The sequence below is a fragment of the Lactuca serriola genome, chromosome 5, assembly GCF_051521515.1.
Source record: "Lactuca serriola cultivar US96UC23 chromosome 5, Lser_US96UC23_V15, whole genome shotgun sequence".
Lineage (NCBI taxonomy): Eukaryota > Viridiplantae > Streptophyta > Magnoliopsida > Asterales > Asteraceae > Lactuca > Lactuca serriola.
In genome coordinates, this window is record NC_136412.1 from 103,807,719 (window position 1) to 103,823,662 (window position 15,944).

General features: G+C 36.1%; 1 protein-coding gene across 1 annotated transcript; it reads right to left on the reverse strand.

Annotated features, from left to right (window-relative positions):
• Window positions 1–288: 288 nt before the first annotated feature.
• LOC145052841 (ubiquitin carboxyl-terminal hydrolase 3) lies at window positions 289–4,332 on the reverse strand. Its single transcript, XM_079000735.1, has 6 exons — window positions 3,943–4,332; window positions 3,579–3,695; window positions 3,374–3,472; window positions 2,578–2,766; window positions 2,092–2,273; window positions 289–891 (listed from the first exon to the last, which is right to left on the reverse strand). The coding sequence occupies exons 1-6, from the start codon at window positions 4,057–4,059 to the stop codon at window positions 486–488; spliced, it is 1,110 nt and encodes a 369-aa protein (XP_078856861.1). The 5' UTR covers window positions 4,060–4,332; the 3' UTR covers window positions 289–485.
• Between the last annotated feature and the right edge of the window lie 11,612 nt (window positions 4,333–15,944).

The following is a 15,944-nucleotide window of genomic DNA, read 5'->3' on the forward strand; positions in this document are numbered from 1 at the left end:
GAAAAAAAGATGTCACATGAATCCCTCAAGTTTTATACACTCTTACAACTTAATGACCTAATACAATCATACAAGGCAAATCATCGATAATCTTCTTAAACTCGTCAATCCAAAGTTACCGTTAACTAATAACAAAATTAAAACTACTATATAAGCAACATTCAACTTTCTTGAATGTTCGCCAACTGTTGGTGCTAAATGAACATATATATAAGTTAGCTTCCACCATTGTTGTACTGTCTGTACATGTTTACGCTAACAGTAAGTAACACGGTGAAAACTCACAAATAAGATCACATAATCACTTTCCTTACTAAGTTACCTCCTCCATGTCATTTGTGGGACGGACCCATTGTTATACATTACAAAAATAGAACCAGTCCAATAAAAATGTACTATATAATAAAGACAGTGAAATAAATGTTAAGTGTATCCGTTCAAAATTGTAAAATTTCCTCTTAAGGGAGGAGGGTAAATCCGTCTTTTCAACTTGTGGTACCTACATCGACCCTTTCGTAAAACAAGATGTAGCCATGATCCGTGTTGCTGGAATACTCTTGTGCGGACCCGAAAAAAGTTTGCACAGCTGACTCATCGATCATTTCCACATTTTCATCATCAAAAAACAACCAATGATTATGGCTTTTCACGAGGCTCACGTAGTGCCCGTGGTTGGGCCCACTTCCGACGTGGACCACCACCGCGAAAAGAGAATATTCGGCGTCTGTGTCTTCGACGGTGTTGCTTAGTTTGAGCTCCAGGGGGAAGACCACACGGTATGAGAGCTTTTTGTAACGCCCGAGTTGCTCGATGTATTTGAATCTTTTTAAATGGATGACTAGGATTTGCGGTGGTTTCTTGATCTTCATTCTTTTTTGGGCTTCCTGCAAGCTTCATTAGAGTTCGCAAAAGATTTAGTTATTTCTTGTGTTTGCTGTGACTGACTATAGATACGTGAATAATGGCACAAATCAATGTGAGTGTGACTGATGTCAGTAACTGTCAAAAAGTAGTAACTCAGTGTGTTGTGTAAATGTAACGGTGACTGAAAAGACCATGTTTAAATTCAAAACAAAATCAACCAAGAACAAGAAAAAATCAGAAAAAAAAGGGACAAACTTTAAAAGCTGAGGGTTAGAAATGTCTTCCAACGTTAGAAGTTTTTTTTTCTTTTGGATCTTCCGCAAAAAGAGGAGTTTTATGAAAAAGAAACAGTGGGTGATGGTGAGGGAAAAAAAAAACAAACTGTAAAAAAACAGATTTTAGTCAATGGTACAAATCAACAGCTGAAACTCAGTGTGAGTGTAACTAATGTGAATGGGACAAAAAAGGTAAATTGTCAAATTTTAATAGTGACATCAACTTGGTGTGATAAAAATATGAGTGTGACCGATGTCACTGGAACAAAAGAGTAAATTGCCAAAAAGTGCAATCATAGTGACTCTTAGTGTGAGTGATGTCGATAAAACAAAAAAGCTAATTGTCAAAAAGTTTAATCATTTATCAATTCTAATCTCATCAAAATAACAATTAGCGTCTTAAAGTTGAAGTTTGCTTTTGTTATATACAAGATAGGGGTTGGGAAAGCTTTCTATGGCTACTTTTTTTTTATATGATGAGATGAGGAGGGCATTTACGTCTTTTGTACAAACAAAAACAAAAGATTAAGAGCAAGTCCATATTTTAACTTTTTGGGTGGGAGAAAAAACAGCAATTTTTATTACATTAACATGAATGATGAATCTTTGTCCAAGTCTGATGTACAAGAGTGTCTTTTTCTTTGGACAATCTGTCCATATCATAGACAAAAACCAAAAGAAAGGTCTTATCCAAGGCCAACAAAGTCAAACAATAAGCCAAAAAACATGATCAACACTGGAATGGAATAGGTTCCTTTATGATGTAGGACAGTAGTAGTCTTTTCACAGTGAAAAGAAACTGGTACTAAAAGTTGCCTTTTTGAACTTTGAAAAAAGTTTTGTACAACAACACTGTTAGCTGAAACAGTATAAAATAGTATCCAAAGTCGACACCACATAAAAAGGTGGGAGGCATGAATGAAAAGACGTAAATACCCTAGAGCATACATACCTGCAACATTTATCACAAAAGAATTTGTCCTCAGCGTTTAAAGTCTCAGTGGAACTGAAGTTCTTCAAACAACTAGTAATTGAGGTATTTTGCTCAATATCAAGGCTCAAGTCAAGGAAGGTTTCATCTCTTGCTGTTACTGTCTCACATCGCAAGCACCTTGTTTCATTTGTGAGTATACCCTGAACAATCAATCACACAACAGCTTTATCTTTTTTATCATTATTATTATAATATTATTACTTCAATGGCTGAATGGACAAAAATTAATAATAGTTAGTTCGAAATACTATCAGAAAAGGTATTATAATGGTTTTGTTTAATAATCATTACACAAAATATTCACGAGGCTAAATTGATAACATAACATGTCTCAAAGTACAAGTGCTTTTCTTTATTTTGCCCTTCCCTTCTTTCCATTAAAACTGTTGTGTATGGGTAACGACACAAAGTAAATGACCATTTTACCCTTATGATAATAGTTACCTGGAAATTCTTGTGCACCCATGTGATGAGTGGCTCTCTTACATGACCATTGATGTGAGAAGTCTTTATTCCATTAGGAATTTGCTCAGAAGATGAACAAGATTCTGGATCACTCTTTGCAGCACGTGATTCTTTCTCCAGTATGTCCACAAGTTCGTTTAAAAGATAATTTAAAAATTCATGGGCATCCTAAACATAAACACCACAACAAATCCATTCCAGATTTATAAATAATAATAAAAATGGTCAAAGACAAACAGAGTGTAAATCACCCTATACATCTACATGCAACAAAAACATGAATCTACAAAAAAAAAAATGCAACTTCTGTCACACAGACATCCCCTATCACTCAACAAGATCCTACCTTCATGTCATTTCTCATTGTAGCCCTTTTGGACTTGAGTAATGCTGCTTCTATGGAGAGATAGGATTACTTCAATTAAGAGTTTCAGAAAAGATAAGGTATCATTCCATTCCTACATGATCATGGAATGTAATGACTCATTCCACCTTTAGAGTACATAAATATGATGATGAGGCATAAAACAGAAGCTACAAAACAGCATTCTACAGTGAACAAAGATGCAACTGATGTGAATGTGAATGTCACTAACCAAAGTGTACAAAGAACTCAGTCTTTTGAACTAGTTATCAGATTATACTAAATTTAAACACATAACACCCATGATTGTAAACTCTAGTAACTATCAAAATTAACTTTACAAAGGAGAGAATACTATTAGATCTTCTAATTTGTATATTGACATGAACATAGCTTTACAAAATATTTTACCTGGTGCATATAGCTACGGAAAATCTCATTCTGCTTCTTCAATCTCTGTACAAAGCGTTTTGGAGCAATCACCCCTGTTTTCTTCTTTTGTGAAGTTATCTACAGAGCAAAAAAAACATTAAATTCCCATCTACAAACTGCAAAGATACTAAATTGAAGATAACCAGAAAAAAAAATGTCAGCGTTATCTAGTAAAAAGTTATACCTGTGTAAACAAGTCTGCTAGGCATGTTAACAGATTTTCTTCTGCATCAGCAAAAATTTTGTTGCTTGAATAATATTCTAACAATTGCTCACGAAATGGAACACAGAAATAAAGAGCCTGTCACCAATGAAAAAGAAAAACCAGTATGATTTATTTCCCCTAATGTACACAGACGTGCGAACATATATATCAATTCAAGTAAAACCAGATCACCACATACGAAAGTAGAAACCCTCAAATATATGGAGTTTTAAGCACCCAAACGCAAGAACTAAATCGAATTTCTTTCAATGACATGAACAGGAAAACATTAGATCAAAATTAATGGTTGAGATGTTTTAAAATAACAATAGGGAGCGACTACCTGCAAGACACTGTTACAGTAACATGTATTGCCAAAATTTTCGAGACCGAAGTATCGTTCGCCTTCTGGAAATTGGTCGCCCAAAGCTTTCTCAAGTTTGGAGCCAGCTGCACCCATTTGTTCAAGGCATCCAAACCCTTAATCAGCGAAAAAGGAAAGAATCAACCAAACCCTTAGTAGCTAGACGAGCATGGTTTGCTCATCAAGAAAGATGAAAAACGAGATGTGAAGCACAAAATCGGAGATGCGATTGGTGGAAATTGAGGGGAGAAAACAGAAATTTGCTATCGTCACTCATGAATCATGATTGTTGCCAAGCTGTAAACACTGACCGGGGCACGCACCCTTTTATGGTCCTTAATCATGGGTTCGACAACCTCACACCTTAAGTCTCTGTGGCCCCCTCACTCAATGCTCACTTGCTCCAAGTATACACAGGGAAATGGGGAATTTTTGAAGGTGGTTTCGTCACGGGAAAGATGAAGGTTAGGAGATAAGTGTTGGGGCTGAAAATAGAAATCAGGGGAGTTTGTCTTTTTGACGGGGGCCTTCTATTTTTGTTGAGGTCGTTCAGGCGCAAATGGAAGGGTATAGGGCTAGGGCTAGGGCTAGGGCCTAGGGCAACATAAAGCTTGTGTATGCACTATAATCTTAAATGATGTCACGGGAATTTAATCATAGCATTATCAAAGGGTTTAATACATATACAATGTTATAGGTTTAAACAAGGATAATACATATACTCACACAGAGACTAAGGAGTGGCATGATATACAATAGGCTTGAGTTATAAAACCGAAAAATTGAATTGGAATCGGAATCGGACCGGAACCGAAACCGGTATTGGGTTTCAAAATTACTCTTATCCGGGTTCCGGTTATTAGATTTCAAAATTACTCTTATTCGGGTTCCGGATATTTCGAGCATGGGTCCAATGGGTCCAGTTAATTCGAGTTTTTTAACCGGCTTTGTTTAAAAAACCGGAACCGGGTTTAATGGACCAGGTCCGGGTTTAGTGGGCCAAGGTCCAAGTTTAGGTTTAACTCTTCATTCCTCAATGTTTATGACTCCATCCTAAAAAAAAATGTTTCCTATTTTTACTCCACTTTGACTTTACTGTTGTACTGTAATCGTCTTCTCAATTCGGTTGTAATGTTCACAGTTCACAAGAGCCTTGATATGGTACTAATGAAAAAAAAAAAAACAAATAAATATCATGAAGATTGGAAATCTCTTTGCCGCAAATATTAATTATTTCTTTGAGAATTAATAAAATAAATGTCTATATTATATTTGTAAATGAAAACTACAAGAACCAGCATCTACTAATTATACATATATTTCTTTTCATTTTGGTATATTGTATTGTATATTTCTTAGCTGCAGTGAATCTTCTTTCGCTTGTTTATTCGAACGAGTATTAAGGAATTAATATAGGAATGGTAAGATAAAAAGAATTAATGGTGGATATGAAGTATGAACATACATTTAAATTACCTCTCAATTCTCATTATGTCTTCCATATTAATATTATACAAATTACCATCCATTAATGGGTCATTACATTACTTATTTTTTAAAAAAATATTGTCCGTCATTTATCTACCCTTAATGTCAAATTAGATTAATTTTTAATTCTTGTTGTAATTTTTTGTTTATTAATTTTTTTTTTATAACAGTTGAAAGATTATGTGATTGAGGTAATTACAAAAAAAATTCGGTTTTTCCGGGTTTTCCGGTTCTAAACCCATTTTACCGGGTTCCACCTTACCCATTTTGATATTTCCGGGTTTTTCGTTTTTAGACCCACTTTACCCGGTACCGTACCTGGAACCAAACCGGAATCGGTTTCTATATATCGGTTCAGTTTCCGGTTCTACGAAATCCCGTTAACCAGTTCTGTGTTTTCCGGGTCCATCCGGTCCGGGTTTGGACCCACTTTCATCCCTAGTATACAAGACACAATATGTATATCAATACATCCTTGTGAGGTCAAGAACGATCACTCAAAAATGTTTATGTCATTTGAAAAAAAAAAGTTGGTAAATGCTTAGTAATATGTTGGCATATTGGAGATTAGAGAGCATATGAAGTATACTACGTTAGTCTGTTGCACCTTTTTTTATAAACAAAGTGATATTGACCTCAATGTATTTTGTTCTTTGATGTTGTATGGGGTTGTTGGAAAGGTAAACTTGTAACATCCTATTTCAGATCGTTTTGTGATTTAAGGCTCATGGGTCGTAATCCGGGTATGAGAAGGTTTTGGAGGCTATAAAGGAGAAAGGTTTAGGCCCTTTTTGGATTTGGATAAGGTAGGTTGTGTGATAAAAGGGTTTGGGTTGTGCTTTAGAGCCCAAGGGTGTCGGTAAAGGTGTTGGCTCGGTCTTTTAAGGATTTTGGGTTTTGTTCGAGGAGTTTTAAGGCTTTGGTGTGTCGTTAGAAGCGTAGGGCTTCTCGCCACCTTTCCGTAGATATAAAGTTCGTTGGAAACGGACCTAAGACGAGGAAGTTATGGCAATTTGAAATAATTGGCAGAATTTTTCGTTAATGGAATAAGCTTGCGATTCAGTCCTATGCGTGCATGGAGAAGGGCACATGCATGGTGAGTACGCCCAACATAATGAGCAGAGTGTAAACGCTTAATTTTTAGGGTTTGGGCACTATTTAAACATCCTTATGAGATCAAGGCTCTTTCATTTTATCAGCCTCCAATGTCCTTGAGATCCATTTCCGAAAACCTTCCTAAGAGTGTTGTGAGCTTATTTTTGTGCCTTTGGTGTATTTTGGTGCTTGTTCTTGAAGAAGGTGGTTGGTGCAAGTTTGGAGTTCAAGGGAAGGCTTTTAGATCTAGACTATCTACTCCATTCCCAACTCATTTGAGGTATAAAGATCTGAACTTGCTCTTTAGAAGTCTGGATATATGGTTATGTAAGATTTGTCCTCTTTTTGATCTCATGAGTGGGATCTAGTGGTTATTATCAATTCAAGAGCTTTGAGTTGTCTCTCTTGGCATTTCTGAGGTTTAAGATCCTTAAAGTTGGCATCTTTAGGGATTAGAGTCACCCATGCATGTGTTAAGGTGCTTAATGTGAGTCTTGATGGTTATTTTTGGAAGTTGGGTCCCATTAAGACATACAAACTAATAAAACCACCAACTTTATCAGTTAAGGGCTTGTAATGAAGCTTCCCTGAGGGTTGGATGCAATGAGCTGAAGTGATTAAGTCAAAAATCGAGTTTTGGACCTAAGTAGTTACGCCCGCGTAAGGCTCTATACGTCCCACACACTAATAGAGTTCCCCTAATCATGATTTGCGTGTACGTTGAGCGTACCAAGAGAGGTACGCCCCACGTAAGCTCGTTGTGGGCTTTTTGAGATAAATCTCGTTTTGGGCTTTAAGTGTTGGAGTCTTGGTTTTGGGCTTGCTGTATTGAGGATATTGGTCAGAGGAATATATAAGTCTTGGACCCTTGTGTTGGGCTTGCCACTTTGGACCTAAACTTAGGGTTGGGCCTTGGTGGGCCCATTTAGTATTAGGCCTTAGTGGGCCCAATGATCTTGGGCTATTTATAGGCCAGATTAGTGGACCATCTTTAGACTTAATGCTTGGACTTGGTCTTAGATCCTAATCGATTTTAGTTGTTGGTTTGGCTCAGTGTTTGGGGTTAGTGTGCAGCAGCAACAGTGTTAGGATATGTTCAACATCCGAGATGATTCTTCTCACTATACTTACATGTGTGGTAATTTATGTGTGACCGGATGTGACAACCCGATATTTCGAATCAATATACTGACCTAAAAAGTCAAGAATTGTAATCTCTTTTGATATAATGAAATTATCGTCAAAAATAAAATGTTCAAAAGCCATCTACTGGATTTCATAAATGATAGGTATCGCGTCCAGGGTTTTAGAAATATAAAGAACACTAAAATCCGAGTTATAACGAAGAAGTTATGACCAACCTAAGATTTACAGCAAAAACCGTCAATACGGTTAAACGTAAAACAAGAAATTTCAATAAAATACTTATTAGCCTTAGGTATCTAAATAAAAGTCATAGATATCATTGAACCATGAACATACATAAAAAGAACGCCCAAATCTGACTTCGTATGAGGAAGTTATGATTTTTCGAAGTTTCGGGATAGCAGTAGACAGCTAAAAACTCGAAATAGAGATCGAGTGATTTTTAGCCAAAACAACCTAAATGAGAATCAAAGATCTCAACAATAGTAGTGCAACGTAAAAAGTCTGACGAAAACGGACACCGGATGAAGAAGTTATGGATTTTTAACGGACTTTCGTGTCCCGGCCTGTTAAAAATGATATATTAAAAATAAAGTCAAAATTTGCCGACAGAGTCTAAATGAAAGTTGTAGAGTACATTCTCACATACGTGTGGATATAAAGAACGTGAAAAACAGAGCTCGTACGCAAAAGTTACGCAATTTAGAAGTTGGAAAAATCACATTACGCCCCACGTAATGTGTTACTCCCCGCATACCAGAGGATAGGAGCCTCGTCCCATCGGCCAACAGGCTCTCCCATCGGACCTCCCATCCGAAGTGCGTCATGCATGACGTCCGGTACGCCCCGCGTACCGAGGGTTTCCAGCCCCTATAAAAGGGATGCGAGGGTTCCGGGCATAATTGCTCATTTTCTCTCCTTCTCTTGCGTTTTTACCCCGTTTTGCGTGCAAGGAATATCCCGATGTCCCGGTTTTCATACCCAAGTCCCGAAGGAGTTTTACGTTCCCGAGAATCCCGAGAAATCCACTTTCTCCTGTCAAAGTTCTGCTCGGTTTTCGTCTCACCTTCTTCAATCTATCAAGTGAGTTCATACCCCTATAACTACGTTTTCAAATGTTTGTAAATGCTTTTATACACTTTTAAAGGGGGGGGGGGGGGGGAATACAAGTACACACACGTGTAACACCCCAAATTTCTAATGTTCAATGAAGGGACAAAAGTTTAAATTTAGGAAAGGGACTCGACGAGTAGGTCCGCTTACTCTTCGAGTCGAAGCGGGATTCTGTCGCGGTTTAAGTGGCCAACTCGTTGAGTCGGCGGCTTGGACTCGACGAGTTGGTGCTGAAGAGAGAAAACCCTAATCTCGGGGGTTGTGCCTGTTGGATTAATGTCTAAGTCCACAACTATAATTGGTAAGACTTGACCCGACCCGGCATGGTCCATTTGGGTTGCATGGCATCATGCACTTGGATAGACTATAATGAGAGAAATAAGACACTTATGGTTATTAATATATTATAAGTTCTAGTATATTAATAACAAGAATAATAAGATTATTTAATTAGTATTAATCAATAATTAATCTAGGATTAATTAAGTGATAATCAAGTTGGGCTAAAACCCATAGGATGGTCCATGGATGCTCCATGGTGTATTTGAACCCATGGATCCAAGGAAATGGAAAGTCATGACAATTAGGGTTTACCCTAATTGTAACACTACATAAAGATCTTATTCTTGACAAAATCGGCGACTAGTATCATACTAGAGAGAGTAAGAAAGGGTTAGCCGATTTCATGAAGTGTAGATTTCTCTCAAGTTATTCCAAGTGTATTTGGTGTTGTGTGAACCATTTGAGGTGTCACACTTGGGGCACTAGGCACTCAAGCTTCATGAAGACTTTCTACATCAAAGAGGTATGTATTCTATCTTGTTACATTCATTGTTTTGTATGCTAGATTAGGATAATACCTTGGAAGTTCTTATTTGCATGTATAATAGAGAAAACATAAATCCAAGGTATTTAGGGTTGCATGTACACTTAGGAGTGTTAGAATGATCAAAACCCAACAGTGGTATCAGAGCCTAGGCTTGTTTTCTTGTTATACTTGCAAAAGAAGCTGGAAAATCGAATTTTGATGCTGTCTGCCCAGCAGACTTGCCGAGTCCGTGAATGGACTCGCCGAGTCCAAGGCAAAAAGCATCCAACTCGCCGAGTTGGTTCGTGCACTCGACGAGTTGGACCCCCAAACAGCATAAATTCGACTTTTTTGGCTAAAAATGGACTATGAACATTACCCAAAGTTGTTTTTGAACTTATAAACTTGTTTTTGATGTGGTAATGTTCATGCTAATCCAATTTCAAAGATAATTGTCAATAGATTCATGTTTTGTATTAGTTTAAGGTTTAGACTAATTACATGAAAAATTTTGATTTGAATTATCTTGTTCTTATGAGTTGCTTAGATTAATAGAAAAGTTGAGTGAAATAGTTGTTTTCAATCCAAATTAATCTAAGAGTTGATTCTAAAATGTGTTTTTGTAACTTGTCCTCAAGTTATATGAAAAGTCACATTTAAGTTTCATAAAACTCATAAATGTTGGCAAATGTTACAAAAATGAAGAGTCTAGTTCTAATTAAATGGGTTTATGACTTCATAACTTGTCCTCAAGTTATGGAGGACCAAGAGTCTCTTCATTAAATAATAAATAAATAAATAAGTGTAACCTTAATTAATTCCATAAGTTATAAAATAAAGAAAAGTTAATTCTTTTATTAGTTTAAAGTCTTCCATAACTTGTCCTCGAGTTATGGAACTTGAAGAGTTTTTGGATTAAAACTACTTTAAACACATAAGTTATGGAATTAATTAGTTTTGAATAGTTTCAAAACTTGCCCTCAAGTTTTGGAATTTGAAAAGTTTTCACTTATGAATACTTTAATTCCAAGTTAGCCCTTAGAATTTTAAAGAGTTAAAATTCAACCCTTATACTTTATAATATTATAAGTTAATAATATATATATATATATATATATATATATATATATATATATGTATAAGAGTAAAGTCAGTCTTACCGCTAGTACGCCTCATTCACGAAGTCGGTCTATAAGGTGGGTATAAGGTTGTTGCCTATAAAATGGCAACTTAATGGGTGTCCACTCTCACCCACCGCTTGCTTGACTGGTGGAGGGTCGTTAGCCGAACGGGTTTGACAGGACTAGATATCTCCCTTCATTAAAAGTATTAATGATAAATACTAAGTAACTAAACTCTTAATAATACCCAATCTTAGTTACTTAGGAAAATGTGAATAAGGTGCTAATCCATGAAATTACACTTTGCACTTTGTTTAAGTCGGTTAGTGGAGTGTGTGTGGTTAACCGGCACACTAACTCGTATTTAACAAGGTAGGCAAAGGGTAACTTAATGTTTATCATAGTATCGATGGAGCGTGTGTGGTTAACCGGCACATCGATTGAGGGGTAAACACTTAAGGGTACCAAGTAATTTGCATGGTTACTTCACACCTTGTTTTTGTGATCCTCGGCATCCCAGTCACAAAACCTGAAGGGCACACTCGAGATTGAAACATGCCATTGAACAATTCAATGAATCTCAAAGATCTAGGAGTTTCAAAAACCAATTAAAACCTAATAATACATTTCGTTTGTCTTGGTGGAAATTGGTGAATCGTCATTCACCTACCTTCAAATATTTTATAGCTTGGATTACGGCATACCTCTTCTAAGTTATAAAATAGTTTGTAGGGTCCTAGCCTTAATATTTCATATTGGGTGTCATATTAAGGACTTAAGATCAACTATCTTGAATATCTCCCAAAAGATGTCTGGTTTAGACATTTATGATCTTTCCAAATCTCTTGAAACAAGCTTTCCTAAATGAAGATGATGTCCCTTGGAACTAATACTTCATTCACCTCCTCCAATTATTCTCCCCAACCCACAAGTTCATGAAAAGTTTAAGGTCACTCAAGCCCTATTGGCAAGGCAAGGTCTAGGTGTGATCACATCTTGGAGATGTAGTCACATATTGACAAGCCGGGAGAGTTGGGTGTCAAAATCTTGAGAAAGTTGGTGGTTCAATCACTTTCTAAGTCACATAGTGAGTTCCTTTGGGACACCTATGAAACAGACTATGACAAGACCCTTAATGATCTTATATATTTGTTAAGATCAACTTCCTTAAAACTTTATGGACATTGAAAATGATGACATTGGATATCTAGTAAAGCATTCCCTTCCCAATGGAAAGGGATCGGCCATAGTCAACTCGGTTGACCAAATGGTAAAGAGAAAAGCTAAGTCTGTGATAGTCCTGTGTACCATTATCAAAGGGTCCATATGTTTATATTGCCAAAGAAAGGGGCATTGGTTGCGAAGCTGCCAAATTTACCTAAGGATGTTAAAGTCAATAAGTTTGACTCTACTTCAGGTAAAGTCCACTATCTAACTCTGCTAAGTTTCTATTCTGAGATTCTTATTACATGATGTGACTGGGTCACATGTTGATGTTTTAAGAATCAATGAAAAGTAAAGGAACTTAAAGAAAGAATATGTTGAATCTGATCGCGTAGATGGATTTCTATCGCGTAGTTTGAAGATCGGATTCTAGAGCTACTTCTTAGGAGTTATGAGATATTGCTTGGGAATAGATAACAACAAGTTTTCATATGGATTGTAAGGATAAGTTTTTCCGCAAAGTTTTAAAATAAAAGAAAATTTTTGATTTTATTTATTTTAAAATATCCTTACAATGGCATTTGAGGAAAAATTGTTGCTTATATGATTCCATTAATAGCAAGAGTGGAAATATGAAATTCATTCTTTCATTTGTGGTAATGTCTAAATTTACCAAATAAGGAAAGATTCTCATCACCCATGTTTCAATTGGACCGGAACTTGGAATCATGCAAGTTGTATAGCATGATGAATAAGAACTTTCAAGTATTGGAAAATTAAGACTAACTACTTGTTCACATGGATGTGTGAGTCAAGTAACGGACTAAGGGATCGAGTACACATTCTTGTGCACTGATTAAGTCCACCACAAAAAATCGATAAGATTATTCGTCATAATTTACTAAAGCTTAGTAAACATGATTATACTTACAAGCTTAAGTGTAACTCTGAGACATTGGAAAAGGTTCCAATGTATGGCAGAGCGAATAAGAAGAATCAAATTAGGCAGAAGGATAAAAGTTTCTCAAATCTGAAGAGATGGGGGAGTGCTTTAGTATCAGTTTTTGTGATCATCTTAATGATTAAGAAACCATAGCACAATTAGTTCTCTAAGGAAATCTTAGTGCATTCTTATGACTAAGAAGAGGAACTTGAATTGTTGAAATAGTTAAATCAAGAAGATGAGTCATACTTCGTTCCAATACAAGTCTTAGAGTCATAGTCCAAGATTGTAACTTGAGTGACATGTCTCAAAGAAGGTTTAAAACACTTGTCAAATGTAAGAGTAAAAGTTTTCTACTCTTGTACATTTGAAATTGGTAAGTTGTGATGTTTTGGATAAAACAAAGACCAACTTAGGCCAATTTTGTGAAGTGTTTGTCTTGATTAGAATCCACACTATCTCTTGAATAACTGACAAGAAAGTCTTATATGTCAAGAGGACAGTGGGAGTCTTAAAGGTCTTGAAAGTATCAAGAACTAATCAAGAATAAAAACCGAAGTTCTTCACTAGCACACGACTTGAGGTTTATAACCTATCGTGTTGACATATTTTGTGCCAATTCCAGTTAAAGTTGGCTTTGCATATGAGTTCTTAGAGTTCTCAATTTGTTGCACAACAACTTGGAAGCAATGGCAGGCCCTTGAGCTGCCAGGTGGCAAGAAATTAAGATTGAGTTCAATCCATATGAGTGTGAATTTGTCATTATCCTTGTCTTGTGTCTATGGTTTTGACAATTCACATGGATAAGAACACATACACCATTAAATATAAGTGTCATAAGGTTTCTCTCCGATTCATGAAAATGATGGTGAGGAAACACTTTCACTAAGTAGATTTTAGCTAGATAGCAATTGTGATATTTGCATTCTCAAAGACGTTAGCGGAGCGTGTGTGGTTTACCGGCACACTAACCTGGACTTGTGAGAAGTGGCAAAAAGGTCTAACCATTATGATTACGGCATCCCTCTTCATAATTGTTTAGACACACAAGTGTGCTATCTAAGGGAAGGTGTATGATTTTGATAAAGTTTTATCAAAACAATCTAGTATCAGAAATCTGAACTTTGGTAAGAAAGTCAGTTGATTTCTGAGTACATGTCAAAGCTAGTGGGAGCATAAGTGTTATGCTAATAATCATCATGTTAGTGGGAGCATGATAATTATGATAAGTATTGCAAGTTAGCAATGTTAATTATAGAAAACAAAAGTTTCAATTGGGAAAGAGTTGTTTTGCTATAATTAAGGGAGAGGAAATTATACTTCATCTCAAATCTATAAGCTTAGATCGTGAGGTTTTAATCATTTAGTCAAGGATATATATGAATTTCATGTTGGAATGGATCAACATAAGGAAATTTTGTATATGAGTCCATTATTTGCGTTCAAAAATTCGATTATGATTACGGCATCCCTTTTCATAATCTGAATTATGAGAACTTGGCAAATAGAAATGGAAATGTTATAGCAAAAGACTGGTTTAGTCTTTATGTGAGACATCATGAATCGATTCCCATATGCTTCGGATATAGGATCGATTACATGTGCTATATTCATCCTTTCTAAAATTTTCCAAATGCCTGGGGCATTAAGAAGGGAAAAGGTTTAGAACTGGATATGACTAAAAGGATTAAACAATTGTCGGGGACAATCTAAGGTTTACCAAAGATTGGTTGCTCAAGGACAGTTGGAAGTATAGTGATAATTCTGGAAGGACCATATTGACATAATCTGTAAGGAGGCAACTCTTGTTCAGAAGTAATAGTCAAAATGGAATCTGGAAATGTTTCAAAGTTAGAATTTTCAATCTGTGTAAGATTAAGGAAACTTAATGCAAGAAGGATGTTTTCCAAGGAGCTGATCTCCTTTGGAATACTCTGTAATGATTGTTGTCAAGTCTTTCTGACTTTGTGCATAATCATTACAAGAGGATCAATGCATATAAGTTTAGAATCTAACAGATTTCAGTAAATGACATGAATTTGGAATTCTTGCATTTGCAGTAAGGATTTGGGAGTGTGAAAAGAAAATCATTGAAGTTATGTTCAATGGATCTAGTTCACAAAGTAAAGATCATAGACAAACATAGTATGCATACTTGGTGTATGGCATGACTAGTGTTTAGAAAACATAGTGTACATGCTTGGAGCATGGGACAACTATTGTTTTAAATTCAAGAATAAAGTTGATAGCTGAAACAGTATACAATGAATAATGTGTAATCATATGGTGATAAATAAAAGGTGTTTTATTTATGTTCATAGGTTTTGATACCATATTGGATTCAATTATTATTGTGTTTCACTTTGCATGTTTTGACTTCCCGAATAAACTAGGTTATTCTTCCGGAATGACTAAGTTATTCAAACCATCCACAGTCGGTCATATGTTGGAAGTAGATATGAATTAAGACTGTCATGGGTTGGCTTGTAGAGGTCTAAGGTGTTGGACAAAGGGCTACAACACTCATGAGTGCTCATAAGTTCTGAGTATTGGATTCAACCTGCGCTCATTGGAATCACTTCATGGATTTTATCACGAGTGATCATGAGACGATAATATCTTATATTCTTCAAACCTAGAGATATGAGTTGTTACTATGAGTTGATAGTACATTGATTGCACGAAAACGCATTTGGTAACTCGGTGCTATAAAACGTGTCTTTGTGTATGATTCAACAAGTAGTAGAACAAGCCATATGAGTCGAAGTTTATCCATTCCTTTTACCTTCGGGATAAAAGCGATATCTGTGGGCCCCTCGATGATTTGATGATGACAAATGGAAGTGCTCGGCCGGGCCAGGACTGATTTAATTTGTTCAATTAGTCAGTCGTCATAAATTAGAAATCGGGAAACAACAAATGGACAGAGAGAATGATTATAATCCATGTCTCAGTCCATATGATATCTAGAATGGAGGAATATATGATCCCTTATCTAATGGACAAGTCATTGACAAAGGTCAGAGTTCATCTACAAGGTCAGAGTTCGACAGAAGCTTTTGAGAGCTACGATTGCCAGTTGGTTCCTGAAGTCATACGTAAT

Bases quoted from the DNA above. Each gene is read 5' to 3' on its own strand.
- LOC145052841 (XM_079000735.1), bottom strand. From the start codon at position 4,059: ATGGGTGCAGCTGGCTCCAAACTTGAGAAAGCTTTGGGCGACCAATTT. The intron at 2,767-3,373 runs GTAAAATATTTT...GTTTATGTTTAG, and splicing joins TCCGTAGCTATATGCACCAG to GATGCCCATGAATTTTTAAA. The intron at 892-2,091 runs GTATGTATGCTC...ACTCTAATGAAG, and splicing joins TTTTGTGATAAATGTTGCAG to CTTGCAGGAAGCCCAAAAAA.